The 16,798-nt window shown below is 39.0% G+C and overlaps 1 protein-coding gene across 2 annotated transcripts in view; it reads right to left on the bottom strand.

Annotated features, from left to right (window-relative positions):
• LOC149095637 (voltage-dependent L-type calcium channel subunit alpha-1D-like) overlaps window positions 1-16,798 on the bottom strand; it is a 44,848-nt gene that overhangs the window by 6,339 nt on the left and 21,711 nt on the right. Inside the window, exons 22-40 of one of the 2 annotated variants that reach the window (XM_089281758.1) lie at window positions 14,577-14,706; window positions 13,315-13,374; window positions 12,906-13,012; window positions 11,915-12,002; window positions 11,174-11,281; window positions 10,520-10,572; window positions 10,099-10,144; window positions 8,884-8,984; window positions 7,921-8,122; window positions 7,124-7,282; window positions 6,698-6,808; window positions 6,171-6,254; window positions 5,083-5,163; window positions 4,473-4,592; window positions 3,701-3,766; window positions 2,776-2,867; window positions 1,977-2,139; window positions 1,052-1,276; window positions 115-220 (exon numbers count right to left, since the gene is read on the bottom strand). In XM_089281758.1, coding sequence (XP_089137884.1) covers window positions 115-220; window positions 1,052-1,276; window positions 1,977-2,139; window positions 2,776-2,867; window positions 3,701-3,766; window positions 4,473-4,592; window positions 5,083-5,163; window positions 6,171-6,254; window positions 6,698-6,808; window positions 7,124-7,282; window positions 7,921-8,122; window positions 8,884-8,984; window positions 10,099-10,144; window positions 10,520-10,572; window positions 11,174-11,281; window positions 11,915-12,002; window positions 12,906-13,012; window positions 13,315-13,374; window positions 14,577-14,706 — 2,102 coding nt within the window. The remainder of the gene's footprint in view (window positions 1-114; window positions 221-1,051; window positions 1,277-1,976; window positions 2,140-2,775; window positions 2,868-3,700; window positions 3,767-4,472; window positions 4,593-5,082; window positions 5,164-6,170; window positions 6,255-6,697; window positions 6,809-7,123; window positions 7,283-7,920; window positions 8,123-8,883; window positions 8,985-10,098; window positions 10,145-10,519; window positions 10,573-11,173; window positions 11,282-11,914; window positions 12,003-12,905; window positions 13,013-13,314; window positions 13,375-14,576; window positions 14,707-16,798) is intronic. The other variant, XM_089281759.1, reaches the window with a different exon arrangement.

The following is a 16,798-nucleotide window of genomic DNA, read 5'->3' as shown; positions in this document are numbered from 1 at the left end:
AGTTATTTAAAACTAACAGGAGTACTACGTTTATTTCTTTAATTTAAGCCATATAATAAGTTGGCATTTTGAGCATTTTGCCCTTCCAGATTTCAAGGATAGCTTGTGCTTTACCTTCAGGTCTTTTAATGTTCAGAGATGATCGTATGAGTCCAAAGAGGGTAGCGTTGAAGTCGACCATTCCATCTTTGGTCAGTGGCATGTTCATGGTCACAAGGCGCTGTAGAAATAAAGAGACAAAGTTAACAAAGCTGTGCGGCAGTGTACTTCCGTTTGGACTTACAAATCAAAATTATGTAGCGACTTATTACTCTTCATCCTTAGAAATCTGATCATGTGGTAGAAAATGTTTTTTCGAAAAGTGGTATGTAACCGGCCGCATCACAGTGTATTACCCTGTGGGTTTACTAATAAATACTTTGTAACTACTTTTCAACTCTACCTCAGAAATCTGGTTCCTGATTATATTTGAGGGTCTGAACGAGTAATTACAACTTACAATGAACTCTTAAGAGGAAACGAATTCTCTAAATCCAATCAGACTATTCCTGGCACTAGAGTAGAGTCCGTAATTGCAACGCTTTCAATTTTTAGGATCACCCAAAACATCCTATTGTTAGAAACAATCTGGTTAGAGAAGCCCAGCACAAGTGAAACTGTCTCCCCTGGGGAACACTGGGTTAAACAACCCCAGGGAGGTGTATTGAGGAAGCGCCCCTCGGGTAAGTATCCGCTTGCCCTTAACATTCCCACTCCAATCCTCCACAGCCCTAGGAACTCTGGGTTAAACAACCCCAGGGAAGGTTTGTTGAGGACACATCCCTCAGGTAACTACATGCTTGCCCTTAACATTCCCACTCCAACCACTAGGAAATACTGGATTAAAGTAAATCATTTTACCTTGCATGCTCCTCCACAGCCCTAGGAACTCTGGGTTAAACAACCCTAGGGAAGGGGTGTTGAGGACGCACCCCTGGGGTAACTACCTGCTTGCCATTAACATTCCCACTGCAACCACTAGAAACTACTGGATTAAAACAAGTAATTGTACCTTGCATGCTTCCCTGTGTGGACAAAACTTTCCAAACCCCAGGGGCGGTGCTATCCGCTTGAGAACAGTCACAATATCCACGTGTTTAACGCAACCCCGTGCTTCAGGATCATACTCGGACCAGACCCTCACGTACTCGTCCAAATGATGAGGACCAAGAATTGACCAATCACGCGTTAAGTAGTCAAAATTATCCATGATGACGGCCACGAACAAGTTGATGATCTACAACAGGGTGAAGAATATTGGCGAACATCATCATCAATCAGTGGAGTAAGAAATTTGCTTTCTTTTCATCTTCAGCTAATTCAGAGACGATACGTGAAGGCTATCCCATGAAAAAGGGGGACTGAATTTTTCAAGTTTAGTCTTCCATAATCTTCACTATCTCTGTTTCTCTTTGGTGCTTTGCAAACTATTATTTTCAGACTTTCCTCGACTAAATAGCTACACGGCAAAATGTGTCATACGAACATAACATATTGCTTAGAGAAGGTTTTTTAAAAAAAAACAAACAAACAAACAAACAAAAAACAAAAGAATTATTTTCGCTTTTTAATACCGGGGCAATATTAAGAAACAAGATGTAGCATTCCTCGCCAACCAAGCAAGGGGCATTCCTCAAGCACTATAATTGTTTACGTTAAACATACTACTTGGAATTTCGCTCTTTTTATGCCCAGCTAAAAGTTGATAACGGTATAATAATCGATGTAGCAAATTTGAAAAGCTGAAATTTCGACGGGGGCCCAACGAAACCTCGGCATTTTCAAAATTCACTTAGGAGGTCCACAACACTAAATCATCATCAAGTCAATAATCAGCCAAGTATTTCACTTGTCTAGTGATGCACATTCCAATTGTCAGTCTATAACACGCATATCTACAACAACGTAACAACAGATAAAGATGGCGCTTTCCTTACCAAGAACGAACAGATGGAATAAAACGACACAAAGTAAAAGTACGCGAAGTCCGAGCCACAAAGTCCCGAGGGTTCTTGCGGGTCGGCGTTCGGGTCACACTTGACGTCATCTCGATGCGTGCACGCTAACATAATCTGCTGCCAGTTTTCACCAGTGGCAGACCTAGAATGTAACGGGTTATTAGACAAAAAATTGTAAATAGTAGGTTTTAAATTCAATAAAATTATTTTCAGCTTTGTTATTGATAAATGGAACTTGTGCAGTGGTTTTTACTAATCATATCAAAGATGTCGTTTTTTCCGGTCCGAATCTCTTTTACGCAGAAGCTCAAAAAATATTGCGTGACAATGCAAACGAAGGTCACACAAGAGCAAGTAGCAAATGCAGCTTGTCACGAGAGGAAGAGAGGTCACAAAAGCCTAGTTATTTAAATCCGTCGCATGGGGAGACATCTTCTTTTTCGAGTCGGTTAAGGCTGGAATGTTACATTTAGGGACGGACCATTATTTTGTTGAGGGGAGATTGTTAAAGCAGTTTTCTGGGGCGTGAAATGTTTGTTTAATGGGCAATAACTGGTGCAAGAATTTTTTTAACATCAAAAATAGGACCTGAATAGTAGGAGTCATTTGCTCGATTTTTAATCCCCATGGCTCCCCTTGCACTATGTTTTTTTTTCAGCCGTTTTTGCTATGCAGGAATTTTGCCCAACCCCACCCCATTAAAAAAATAATGGTTAGTCCCTTAGGGAGTGTAAAGTTAAAACTGTGTCAGAGAATAGCAGGCGTGTGTTTACTTTACCTGAAAAGCACCATAAGCGATTGAGGAAAGGTCTGGAAATTGTTATTTCTGTTGATTGCAGTCTCAGAGTCAACAGCGATACGACCAAACATCTGCAAAAACACAAGTACGTGTTAGACAAAATCCTGTACAGGAGCGTTCTTGAAAGAAGAGGAGCAAAAAGAGCACGGAAGAGAAAGGAGAAAGGTAAAAGGAAAAGGCCAATTCAATGTATTGACAGTCCGGTGAATTTTATAATTTCTCTTGCAAACCAGAAGATTGAATTGGATTACGAATTGTTCTTTTAACCTTCAGTGGCGGATCTAGGTCTTATTTTGGGTAAAAAAAAAAGAAGAATCAGAGAAGGAAGCAAAGCCAGCAGGGCAAGCAAAACAAAACCGCCCCCTCATCTCAAGGTCTGGATCCGCCGCCACTGGCCTTTTACTTTTGGTTCTCCTATGAAGGAATCTTTGTTTACAATATTTGCCTCATTAGCATAAGCGATTCCATTTCTGATCAAGCTACAAAAATATCAGTTCTAAATATTGAAAGTGCATAGCATAGAATAAATTTCTCGAGGAATTTGAGCTCGATGTATGGAATACTTTCTGTGCCACGCGGGTTTAAAAACTGAAAATTTTAAAAAGAATGTATGCGCTCATTAACGCTTTTGCCAGTCAGAAATTTTGCAGTTTTTGAAATCGAATTTCTTCTTGAACATTACACCCAAAGGACCAAAACTTTCACCACTTACTAAGTTTCAAAAGCTCTTTGGAGTCAATTCATATCTAGCGAAATAACTTCTCTGTGCAAGATTTTCGGTTAATGAGGAAAAATGTAAAAACATTGACGTCGGCAACGATCGCTCTATTATTCAATTTCGAGGGCGATCGCATAGAAACCAGGTTGAAGTGATCGATTTTGATGTTCACGTTACGAATCTTACCTGCATTCCGATGACAGCATATATGAAGAACATCATAACAATAAGGAGAGCGACATAAGGGAGAGCCTGGAACGAGCAGAAAACAAGAATGAAATTATTAAAGTTACAGAGTGGATCAGAAAAAGGCGCTAAGTGAGCTGTTAGCTGGATTTTCCGATCCTAGTTTATTGAGTACAGCGAGCCAAAGGGTAAAGAGTACAATTTACCCATATGTTTACATGCATTCGATTCTAATGACAGGGTCTCCTAAGTTCACATACATGTGAACAAATTGCCCCCAGAACTTAGAGTGGTTTTCATTTGAATGTCGAAAAGCAAATGGTCTTGCATCAACTACACTACACAATTGGCTTAAAAAAGATTCGCGCCACTTTTTCATCCAATCAGAAGTGAAACCAATACCAATCGTGACTCGCTTTCACGCGTTTTCCCGCGCTTCGCGTCCGCTACGTGTATTTACTTCAAGTTTTGACTGGTTCATTGGATTGTCTGTACCCTTTGTGATTGGCTAAAGTGATTATTTTGGTTTTGGTTTTACGACACTCAATTGAAAACCGCCCTAGTTAGCTTTTAAACTTTTTCATACTTTATCTGTTCATGTTGTCACCATAGTTCTGGTTTGAAGGTTGTTTTGCTGGATTTCGAAAGCCGAGGGAGCTTGGGGCGAGTTATTTGTCATTGAGTGTATCATTTACATAAACTGTGCAACTAAAGACCCGGTTACCTAGTTAAAGAATGGTCTGCACAGAAAGGGACATTAAGTTAAGTTCACCTGAAAAGACTTGATAAAGGTCCAAAGTAGAGTCTTGATCCCAGACCCCTGGTTTAACAGCTTCACCAAACGCAGGGCGCGGAATAAACGAAAGAAGCCAAAAGCAAACATTTGTTCACTCTGAAGAAAAATAAGATATACAAAAACGAAACAAGCATATTAGCAAAACGAGCCGTACATCCTTAAAACACTCCAATTGCAGTCATGAGATGAAAATGAGTGTAGCTAAAAATGCCTTTTATAGGTCTTGAGTTTACATTTTTTTCAATTTGATTTTGTTACGTGCCGTTTAAGTTTATATCTCGTGAATGTGTCATGCTTTGATCTTACTCAGTGTGTGACAGCAAGTTAAAATGTTCGTTTGATTTTTAATTCCATAATGAACGAGCTTTAATGTGACTGTGTCGACGCAAACATTTAAGATTCTGCTGTTTTTAAGTTTTACAATGCCATGTTCCTTTTTTATATCAAATTATTAGCATTGAGTCGAGAATGTCCACTTTTAAACCATATATAAAATTTAATTTACTGCCAGTCGTGAAAAATCATGGCAATATCTTTAGGAATTAATCGTGTTTATGTAACATGGAGTGTTCGTTTATGGTCTTACAATTCTCTGAATTTGTCCGTCGGAGCCGCTTTCCAGTGCTAATTCCAACTCCGAAATACCTCGATGTCTCCTGAAAACATCCTACAAAGGCAAAGTGTGCTTATGCCTTAACATGGTTTAGCATGGAATGATGTCCAGTGTTAGCTCTTTAACATGCAACTTTAACAAGATGAGACAGTCATGGCTTACGGGTGATTAAGACGGTACTTTAACTTATACATTGGAGTTACGAAGCTTTAAGTAAACGAAGAGCAAGTTTATTTATAGACAGTTGTGTTTTACGTTAGAACCTTGTGGTGCCGTGTAGATGCAATATACATCAAACAACAAAAGCACGGTTATTAAGAACCCCAGTGACAGGAGGTTTCAAATTTGGGACTACCGAACTTGATTCCAAGTTGGAAGGGACATTTGTAACCAGGCCTCTGCATAGCATGTCCACCCACGCTGACCGGATTTGCCTTATTAACAACTCCCTTCACGGCGTATAAGGATGATACGCATGCATAGGTTTTATTGACAGGTAAGGTTTAAAACTACTATAGAGTTTTTTATTATTATTTTTGCGGGAAGAAGCGAGATCCTGGGAACGAGCTGTTCCAGTTACTATAACAACCGAGCTACAGGAAAAAATCGTGCGTAGACTACAAGACAAAGGAGTTTAGTTGTAATCAGACTATAATGAAATCCAAACTGTAGAGACAAATCAGTGATGAAAGTTATCAACCGCGAATAATTTACGGACCTATAAAGGTTAAAGAATACATTTACCACGAGAACAGTTTACTTCAGGACACAAAACTAAACAAATAACCGTAAATAAAATGAAATTTGTGTATTAACTTAACATCAACTCATAAATTTAAAAGCTTTTAAAAAAATTATATCAGTTTCTATCCTACTTGCCTTCGAATACGTAACAATTTAAATAAATGTAGGCTTAATTACGGCACATATACGGTGAATTAATGTTCTGACGTGAACCAAAGCAAAAGATGTCAAATATTAACTGTAAGGGGGCTAAAATGTCTTCGTTGACGTTTTTTTTTTTTTTTTTTTTTTTCAGCGAGTGAGCTTGTTCAACTTACCGACACTTCATTCATGGTTATATCTACAATGCTCCCAACCACTATAATGAAGTCAAACAGATTCCATCGATCTATAAAGTAGTTCTGTACAAGAGAGATACAAGCAACTATTAGTTCACTGAGGTCTTAATCTTATGTAGTTTTTGTTTCTTAAGTAGCTTTTCAATAAATTTTAAAAACGTTTCTTTTTTTATTTTTTTAATTGTAACTGTTCTTATATTTCTTAGAGGGCCATAATGTCATCAGTCTTATAGATATTACGTGTCACCATCGTAAAGTAAAGTTTGATTAATTGAAGGATAGTTCGATTGATCGATCCTTAGATCACCACAAAATCCAAATCCCAATCCTAGCTCGTACGTAAGAGGTTAGTAAGAGGTATATATGTGATTGGTGGGCGCCCTTAGTCTTCTTGCCAGGTGCGTCAAATTGAGTCGTCACGCAACGTTCATCGCCAGAGACGGGCTACGTTGCGTGACACCCTACAATTACATAACAATCCCCCATACTATAAATGCTACTCTTACCTTCGGTTTAAAAGCTACGAGCTTGAGTATACATTCCAGAAGAAAAACTGCAGTGAAGCCTATGTTGAAGCCATCTAGCACTCGAGTGTACAATTTAGGTTCTTGGTAATACTGACAAGAAACACGTTCACAAATTAACCACATTTTAGTAAACGTACCTTCGTCTCTACCTTCTTTTTCTCTAAATTGTGTGCACGAAAAAAGTTAGAGGTGGCCTAAAGCAAGCTTAAGTTAGAATGCAATAAGAAAAATGTGGCCACCACAAATGTGTGCGTGACTTTGTCATTTGTTACGTGACTTTGTGTTGGTTGCGTGACTTTCTTATTGGTTGCGTGACTTTGTCATTTGTTGCGTGGCTTTATTACTTGTTGCGTGACTTTGCTATTTGTTGCATGGTCGCATAACAAATAATCTTGATCTCCTTACCTGCATCATCAAAACCACTGTGTTACACACAATAAACGCAAAGATGAGGTACTCAAATGCCTGCGACGTCACCACACGCCATATATGGAACTGGAGACGATTGTTGGGAATGTAGCGTCTCAAGGGTTTGGCTTTGAGAGCAAACTCGATACACTGGCGCTAATGAAGCAGAACACAAAAATCTTCAAATGCTGCACTTTACAGTAACTGGCAGACTTCTGCCTTCCTCATTGGTTGACAGCTACGGTCGACGAAATTATAGACAAGGGTAATATTAAAAATAACGTTTTATTGGTATTTTCAAGAACACATACAACATCATTTAGAAAAACCAAATCAGGTTAGAAAGAAGTAACTAATGAAGGTCTATAATCGCTGAAGCGTTATCTTTTCCTCTAAAACGAAATCTCGTACAATTTTGTGCGATTTTGCACCGATTTTTCCCTCTTATCCACAGGTTAGGGTAAATTTTGAAATATTAGTTTAAAATCGACACCAATCACACTTCTCCAAGGTCGACGCTCCCGTACACCAATTAGAAACAGAAATCATATCGTTAAATAACTAAACCTAACCTAACCTGGCCTAAAGCATTTTAACAAGAAGACTAAGACAAATTGCCATAAAATTCCAACCGTTAGAAAACTGATGTTCTTCACCGATTCACCAAATTTCAGAATTTGTCGATACACCAAGACTTTGCCCTTGTTGATAACGGTATTTATTCTCATCACCTGCCTTCTAAACAATTTACTGATGTTGTAAGGAGTAATTAATCGTTAATCACTCCAGCTAACCTGATTCTTGTCCAGTTCACAGCCTTTGAATTCCTCTTCTCCTTCGCTCTGAAAAGTGACGATCACAAAGCCCACGAAGATGTTGACCATGAAGAAAGCGATGATGATAATGTAGATGATGTAGTAGATGGCTACCCATGGTCGGTTGTTCTGAAAAGGACCTTCGTCTACATCAGTAGAGTCGATAGAGTTCTCCAAGATACTGCAGGATAAAGAAGTGAGAAGCACTTTTAGATAGCCACGAAACTAAGTGAAGTAGAAATTTAAAGAAGCTACGTCATGGTTTGCGCATATTGAAAAGTTTAGCCTCAATTCTTCAAATTCGTCGTCTGTAATCCGTGTTAATCTTCTCCATCCTTAGCCATCCTTGCTCCTTCATGGTTTATCATTATCTCTTCGGTGTTTTCCTGTCTTATTGAACTATCATTTTCAGGTTTCCTACCATTTAAAGGTAATTTTGTATCTGGCCAAAATATCTCAAAATACCGTGACTGAGCTCCTTTAAGAAGTAATATATCAAACACTCAAGACCGTGTTTGACCACATAACCAAACACATCGAAGTTCGTCAAAAATACTCCGCTGCGCGTCGTATTTTCAACTCTGTTCTCGGTGTTTGGAAATGTGGCAAAACACGGTCTTGAGTGTTTGATATATTATCTCTATCGAAACTAAGACTAAGGGGAAAACGGAGAAACAAAATCGTAAAAATCTAGGGTAATTAAGATCAGATATTCAAAGACCGTCACGGTCATAGTTTCCTTTGTTTAAACTTGATGAATTATGTGAGAAGGTCGCTTCAGCCCGGTTGCAAAGTTATGCGTTTCCGTTTGAATATGTGACCTCCGTTCCGATCTCCCACCCACCTAGTGTTATTTTTGAACCCAAGTGATCATCATTCAAGTTTGCCTGACCAATCAGAATTCACGTAAGAAACAAGAAAGAAATGCGCATGCTCACTCACCCTGGCCATCCCTCGAAGGTCATGACAGTGAAGAGCGTCAACATGGCGTTACCAACATTGTCAAAGTTGAAGTCGTGTCTTTTCCATTCTCTCTTTTTTTCCTGTTATCCCCCAAAAATATACTTCGTGTTAGTGTTTGTGCGACTAAAAGGATCAAAAGTGGTAATACTGTATATGACCATTGCTTATGCATTACTTCCGTATGGTATGTGACTTTATACCATGCTATAGAAAATACAGTCAATCAGAATACAGGAAAGCCGTTGTATATTCGACGATATTACATCCAACCTTCCATCATGCGCCGCTCCGGCTCGTATATCGCATTGACTGTGTCGGCCATTGTATTTTCTATGGCATGGTATAAAATAGTTATTCAACGCTCTCACGTGGTATACCATGAAATATCCCACTTGTCACTTGTATTTTCTTGGTATACACAGAAACCTAAAGGCTCGTATGTATACCAAGAAAATACAAGTGACTCGTGAGATATTTCACGGTATACCACTCGAAAGCGTTGAATAACTAGTATATAGTGTAGTGTTACTTGAAAGTAGTATCATCGAGCGAGAAGTGTAACTGTGTTCGGCAACTATTTAATGACGACAACTGTTAATAATAAGACCTGTTAAAAATTTCATTTATTCCACTTGTAACTGCTAAACAGTTGGTGTAACAAGAGTTAAACAGGAGGCAATTGCGTTCATTAGAGTGTTTGAATAGACTTTTCTGCGTTACGTAATCCTTTTGTGTTAGACTTGCAAATCGTACTTTTTTCGCATATATTAGTTCATGACTTAGCCTTGTTTTTGTTCCCTTAAATAAGTTTAATTCTAATCCTCGACGTGTGCAGTACGGAACAGAACTTCTTGGACATTTTCGAATATCGAGGTCACTTGGATTGTAAGGCCTTCTATAAAAGTTTGGTTCAAAAAATCGTGTGAAATCGAATAAATGTTTATCTGGTAAACAAGAGTTATAGCGCGAGATCAGTATAATCGTACACAATCAGCAGACTCGATTTCCCGTTACTTGTGCATGACTAGTGTAGAGGTGCGTTACAAGTCAACGCCCCGTTAAATTACGTAGAAATTCAAAATAAGTAACACAACAAAAGCATCACGTGACCAACGTAATAGTGCGTGACTAGTGCACTGGTGACTGTGTGACTTTTACAGCGCAGCGTGACAAGTGCAATGGTGAGTAACCTACCTCAGGGTTAGACAATCCAGGCCCCCTGAACTCGATGTAAGTTCCACTAAAAGAAAACAAGTCGAACTAGATTAACAACTATCCTTGCACGGCCTACAACGAAAGAGAATCGCAGGGAAGGCGCAGTGGTGAGAGCGCTCGCCTCCCACCAATGCGGCCCGGGTTCGATGCCGGCCCGGTGCCATATGTGGGTTGAGTTTATTATTGGTTCTCGCCTTGTTGCGAGGGTTTTTCGCCGGGTTCTCCGGTATTCAGCCTCTCTCCGCAAAAACCAACATCTCCAAATTCCAATTTTTCCAGGACAGAGGACCTGCATGAAAACCAGCTAAGGCTGATTTGGCTTCCTCTCTAAACATTGTAACTTATTTTTTTCTTAGTATTTTTTAATAAAAGCTGTTTAAAAGTGGGAAAAGCGACTTACCGGCATTCAACCTCGTATTTTTTCTCCTCGTCAGTACAATAAAAGAATGTTCCCTAGAGTATGAAAGTAAAGAATGAAATATTATACTGTTTTAATCCCGTTCCAGAGGTGTGGTTTCGTTTCTTCCACATATTGAAGTACCTTGGGGCATACCTGCTCCCTCTGCATAGCAGACATAAACATATTAATTTATCTTGGACAAAAGGTGCAATGAGGTTAATCCTATGTGACGCACCAACCCATGAGGTAAGGCCACACCACAACACCGGGAACTCCGTGCCCTAATGCGGAAGTTCATTGTGTAATGTCCTCTGCTAAACGTGTTACACTGAAGATGCAGAAGACGGTGCCTAGGGTTTACAGTCCTTATCCGAGAGGACTTGAACGTCTAACCATTTGCAGATGTAAGTACAAAGGTAGCACAATCTCTTCAGTTCTTTTACGACCCCGAGTGTTGGTCCGGTCTGGGGCACGAACCAAAGACCTCCCGCACAGAAGTCTGGCGCTCTACCAACTGAGCTAACCATGCAGCGGTTCAGGATATCCACAAGCATTTTGCTAGGTTATAGTAACAGTTGAGCACAAAAAGAGAGCAACATGTTTACTGATGGGACAAAATGCACGCCCTTATTGAACGAAAGCAAGGGACGTTACCTTAAATAACTGAACACCAATCACGGCGAACAAAAACTGGAACAGCATGGTGACAATCATAATGTTGCCGATGGTTTTCACCGCTACAAAAACGCACTGCACTACGTGCTGTGGAGACAGAAGAATGGAAAAGACGGTTAGATGGTAGCCTGCATAAATGGCGGGAATCGCGAGCGAGTGAGTTTTGGTGGTGGAGCCGCCATTTTATAAAAGTTATAAAATCTTCAAACCTAGGCTACACAATGTCCTCAGCACAGGAACAAATATTGTAAAACTTTAGCTTTCTTCGTGGCATAGAGGCTGTTAGGTTTGCAAGGTATTGTGGTAAAATGTACAGCCGCCATCTTTTTCCCCACGGTGGATTCAACTCGACTCTTCGCCAATCTCCTCACAGCTTCGCCACTCGCGTTTACGCACGGCTTTCCCGTCAAAATACATCACTCGCACGCGAAATTTCGCCAGCTAACAAAGCCGAAAGGCCTAGATGGAAATAAGATGGGAATGAGGGCAGGAAATAACAAGCATAAAAAGAGTTTCTGTATTGTATTTGCCAAAAGATACAAGAACTATTCTTACCCTGAACTAGAATTACTGTCTGCAAGACGTTCCTGAATATTGACTTTGATCGAAGCAAAATTTAAAGCATCGTCAATTCGTTTTTTACAATAGCTTGTTTTGAACGTATCTATGTCTGTTTGTTTGCTGTCGTTGTTTAGGGATCGGCTCTTGCAGTTAGCTCACCTTTAGACCCTTGGCTCTGTTAATTGCTCGCAGAGGTCTCAAAACTCTTAGAACCCTGAGAATTCTCACCACAGAAAACTGCGAGTCCCTGAGAAAACCCAACAAAAACACAACGTTATTAAAACAAGGTATCATGCAACGAAACAACATGCTTAAACTTTATTTGAATCTGATACAAAAAGTCAGATATCTCAGTTGAACTGAAACCAATGACTGTTACTTCCTAAAGAACAGGCTATTTCCAAGTTAACTTTGGCCTCTGTGTCAAAACGAGTGTTCGTGCGAAACCATTCATATGAAAATATATTCCCAATACAGGTTCATTTTCATGCCAGTGAAACTCACCTTCATATGAAGGGGTTTGCACGTGGACTCGTTTCCATACAGAGGCACAAGGTAATTCGGAAATGGCCTATTATAGTGTTTCTGTCAGAACGTCCGCTTCTTCCTTATTACTCGCTGTTATCGGAGCACGGGTTAACTTCACCCTACATTCCTTGAAAGGGGTACAATGACCGTATCGATAAACAGAGAGGCCAATGCTTGTCAAACCTCATCACAAAAACATTCGTGCCAACTGAAGCCTCAGGCCTTGTCCACACAACGCCGGAGGAATTTGAAAACGGTGATTTCGCTCTGAAAATGCAGCCAGTGTTTTCCGTCCAGACAATGCCGGAGGAATTTGAAAACGCAACAATCACCGGTCATTTTGGATTTGTGTTTGAAGAAAACTCGGTCGGGGAAATCACGTGATTATCGTGACGCTACAGTTCAAAAAGCTCCGCTTTCAAAATGTTTTCTGTCCACACTAAAATGAAAAGCAGACGTTTTCAAATTCCTCCGGTTTGAAGAACGTTTTCCAGAAGCTCCGTTTTCGTGACGGATTAGTGCAGACGTACTAACCGTTGAAATAAAGCTGCGTTTTCACATTTCTCCAGCGTAGTGTGGAAGGGGCCTTATTTTCAAAAGAATTTCGCACTCACAGACTTACCTAAGGACGATTGAGATTACAGAAACAGATACGACTAGTAAATCAAGAAGATTGAAAGCACTGCGACAGAAAGAGCCCTTGTGAAGAATAAGGCCATAAGCGACAAACTGAAAGGAAAACAGGGCACTACATCAATTTAATGACTCGTCTACATAATTAACTTCAGATCTGGTTTATTTAATTAATACAAAAACTGCTTGGGAGTCAGTGAAGTCCTCTGCAACTTCTCTTTACCTAGGCATGCATGACTTAAACTTGCATGACATGTAAGACAATGACACAGACTTTAACGTGACCTGCATCATTAGCGTGACTAATGATAGCGTGACTTACGAAAGCGTGACTCGAAATAGCAGTATCTATTGATTACAAAGTAACGTGGTTGTCTAGAGTAAAGAAATTGTGTTACCTTAATAAGAATCTCCAACGTGAAGACACAAGTGAAGAAATAGTCGAAATAGTTGAGAACCTTTGAGAAATAGAAAACGATGGTGCCCATGATTAATATATGTCTGTAAAGTTTTAAAAGTTATCCACTTCCACGAAAAAAAAAAAAAATGATGAGATTATCTTGAAGGAGCAAGGTCAAGGTCTGAGCATCTCCAAAAGTTAGGCCTAAATTTTTCAAGTTCGTCGTTTGCAATCCGTGTCAATCTTCTCCATTCTTAACCATCCTTGTTCCTTTATGGTTTAGTATTATCTCTTTAGTGTTTTTCTATCTTAGTAAACTATTATTTTCAGGTTTCCTTCAATTCAAAGGTAATTTTGTTCGTAGGATACCGTGACTTAGCTCCCTTAAGGCAAACATTTCGCTGGAACGGGTAAATCCCTGGTTCTGAGATATTCTGACTCAGGGAGAAATCAATTATGTATAGCACACCGCTAAAACGAACAAACCTTGCACAAACGACGATCAAGGAGCTTCATAAAGCTTAAAACCAAGGTCTACGAAAAAAACTTAAAGGAGCTAAGCCACGGCATTTTGAGTTATTTTGGCCACGTACGAAATTACCTTTAAATGGTAGGAAACCTGAAAATAACAGTTTAATAAGATAGAAAAACACCAAAGAGATAATAAAAAACCATAAAGAAACAACGATGGTCAAGGATGGAGAAGATTGACACGGATTACAAGCGACGAACTTGAAAAATTTAGGCTAAACTTTTCAAGATACATGCATACAAACCGTGACGTAACTCCTTTAAGCGAATAGACTACTTTCGTATTCTCGGTACTGGACTGGGACTGCCTTGCAATTTGGAGGCTCATGCGGAGGAATAATGTCATTTGCAATTGAAAAGGCTCCTTGCATTAGCCTCAGTTGCAAGCTAGTTCCAATGGTCTTTTCAGACCCTTCCCGGCCTCAGGTCGCCCGGTCAAATTGCGTGTATAAGTTGCAAACGGGTCATTCTTGTCGTCTTCAAGAAGTGACACCGGAAAAGCAACTTTTCCACCCTACTACTGAAACTGCCACAAATGACGAGCTTCTAATTTCCCATTACAATATCAATACACGGTCAAGCAAACAGGTAATGAGAGGAAGGTAAATAATCGTCTTGGATATTTTAACTTGATAAACCAACACATTCTCACAACATTACAAAAAAGAATTCTATGACGACAAGTAAAGAGAACTGGCATATTGAGCAAGAATCTCAAAGAAGCCGTACCTCATTTCTCTTTGCACTAGCGTTGAGCGGATCCTCAGCTGCTAACAGGATGCTGCTTATTATGATGAGGCACAAAATAAAATTAACAAAGTACGTGTTGGTGGCGATTTTGTAGCAGATGACACGAATTCTGAAAAGAATTTGTAATACCGTTAGTTTATTAGTTGTCTCTAGTCATTGTTGTCAATTTTAGTCTCTTTAGTTCTCTTGTTGCTTTCAGTTGTATTTAGTTGTACGTAGTTGTATATTAATAATTCGTGTAAACATGACCCGCCTAGATTAGCTCAGCTATCCGCGGGTATGTTATAATTGTAAATTTAATTTGAAAACAAAAATAAAAATGTATGTATGTAAATGTATGTATGTAAACATACACATTACTAGTAAAAAATCTCGGACGATTTTAATTTCGGACAAAAAGGGTCCGAAAATAATACCGTCCGAAATTTTGAAGTGTCCAAAATATTTGCAGTACAGTTTAAAACTTTAAAGTAGCTCCAAAGGCCTTAGTTTCCTTTATGGAGCGAGCTCTAATCGAAACACTACTTGAGATACATAACGGTTTGATACAAATTGTGTTATTTTCCCGTCGGTATATCTGTAAAACCTTGAAGCTGCAGTAAAACTATCATTTCCACAGATGTTGCTTCAGACTAATTCGTGTTTTGTAGGCGTACACTTACTTCAGTTATGTTTCACCAGTTTCACCATTATTATTAGTCCGAAATTTTTGCCAGAAATTTGTCCGAAATGAGACAAGAAGTGTCCGAAGATTAAACGTCTGAAATTTTTTGCAAGCAAGAAATGTAACCAATATTATCAAATAGTGGGACTGAGCCGTTTTCGATTGTCAAAAGCAATAATATTGTTATTTTTCAGTTTTGTCTTTGCATGGCTAGGTTTACACCTTTTGCTGTTCATTTACAGAAAATATCCATTCATTTGTGTCCAAGTTTGTTTCATTATGGTTAATATACTCACGTTAACACCAATATGACCTTCATTTGCGTGTAAGGAATGTTCAAAAATAACATTTGCATATGTATTAACATTCAAAATCATCAAAAGATAAACAATACCTCCCTTTGACATTCATTGGCTGTTATGTATTTTCATTTTTGTCGAAATAAAATTCGTTGTCACGAAACGACAATCATGTACACTTTTGGACAATCCTTTTTCAACAAAAAACTTTCAATAACAGAATTTGCATGAGCACTCACAATCAATTGCATTATTATACAACCATATCCGTGAAGGTGACAACCTTTAGTACATTGAGACAGACATTACCGTGTTTTCACCTAACGTTAAGATGAAACAGTAGCTCATTAGCGTAATTCTTTTGAACAGAGATATCGCGCCCAATTTTCCCCGAAAATTTGATTATAGAACTAGGGACCGTATGTACTTTTTTTTAATCATATTTTCACAGTCCTCCCCTTGCAGATATAAATTCAGCCTCTTACGAACCTTTTGCGTACAACTCAGAGGGCGCACTACAGTATACATGTGATAAAGTGACGGTTAGATTTCCCCACAAATGCCACGAAGAAATAGAATCCCATTTGAACACAGCGAAAGAATAATCAGGGCCTAAATGTGGGCAATGGTATCGTTTCATGCAAACATATTTGCCACGATGCCTCAATAGTGAGGCAATTGAGGGATAAATTGTTCAGCAAAATTGATATTCTCTCTTCCAAAACTAAATGTTATTATGGCTGTAATGTTTGTCTCACCGCACTTAAGATTGTCACCTTCATGGATGTGGGTGTATAATAATGCAATTGATTGTGAGTGCTCATGCAAATTCTGTTATTGAAAGTCTTTTGTTGAAAAAGGATTGTCCAAAAGTGTAAATGATCGTCGTTTCGTGACAACGAATTTTGTTTCGACAAAAATGAGAATACATTTACAGCTAATGAATGTCAAAGGGAGGTATTGTTTATCTTTTGATTTTGAATGTTAATGCATATGCAAGTGTTATTCTTGAATGTTCCATACGCGCAAATGAAGGTCATACTGGTGTGACCATAATGAAACGAATTTCGACAGAAATGAATGGATATTTTCTGTAAATGAACAGCAAAAGGTGTAATTTGATAAAAACTTACAGCGTTCTATTCATGTATATACTAATCACGTACATAACAAAATCCAATCGAGACTCAGCTTAGGCACGTTTTCCAGTGCTTGGCATCGGATTCCTTTTCTCCGCG

The sequence above is a fragment of the Orbicella faveolata genome, unplaced genomic scaffold (assembly GCF_042242905.1).
Source record: "Orbicella faveolata isolate gen_17 unplaced genomic scaffold, um_ofav_v1 contig_5, whole genome shotgun sequence".
Taxonomy (NCBI): Eukaryota; Metazoa; Cnidaria; class Anthozoa; order Scleractinia; family Merulinidae; genus Orbicella; species Orbicella faveolata.
The sequence above is the reverse complement of the archived record's forward strand: the minus strand, read 5'-3'. Positions and strand labels throughout refer to the sequence as shown.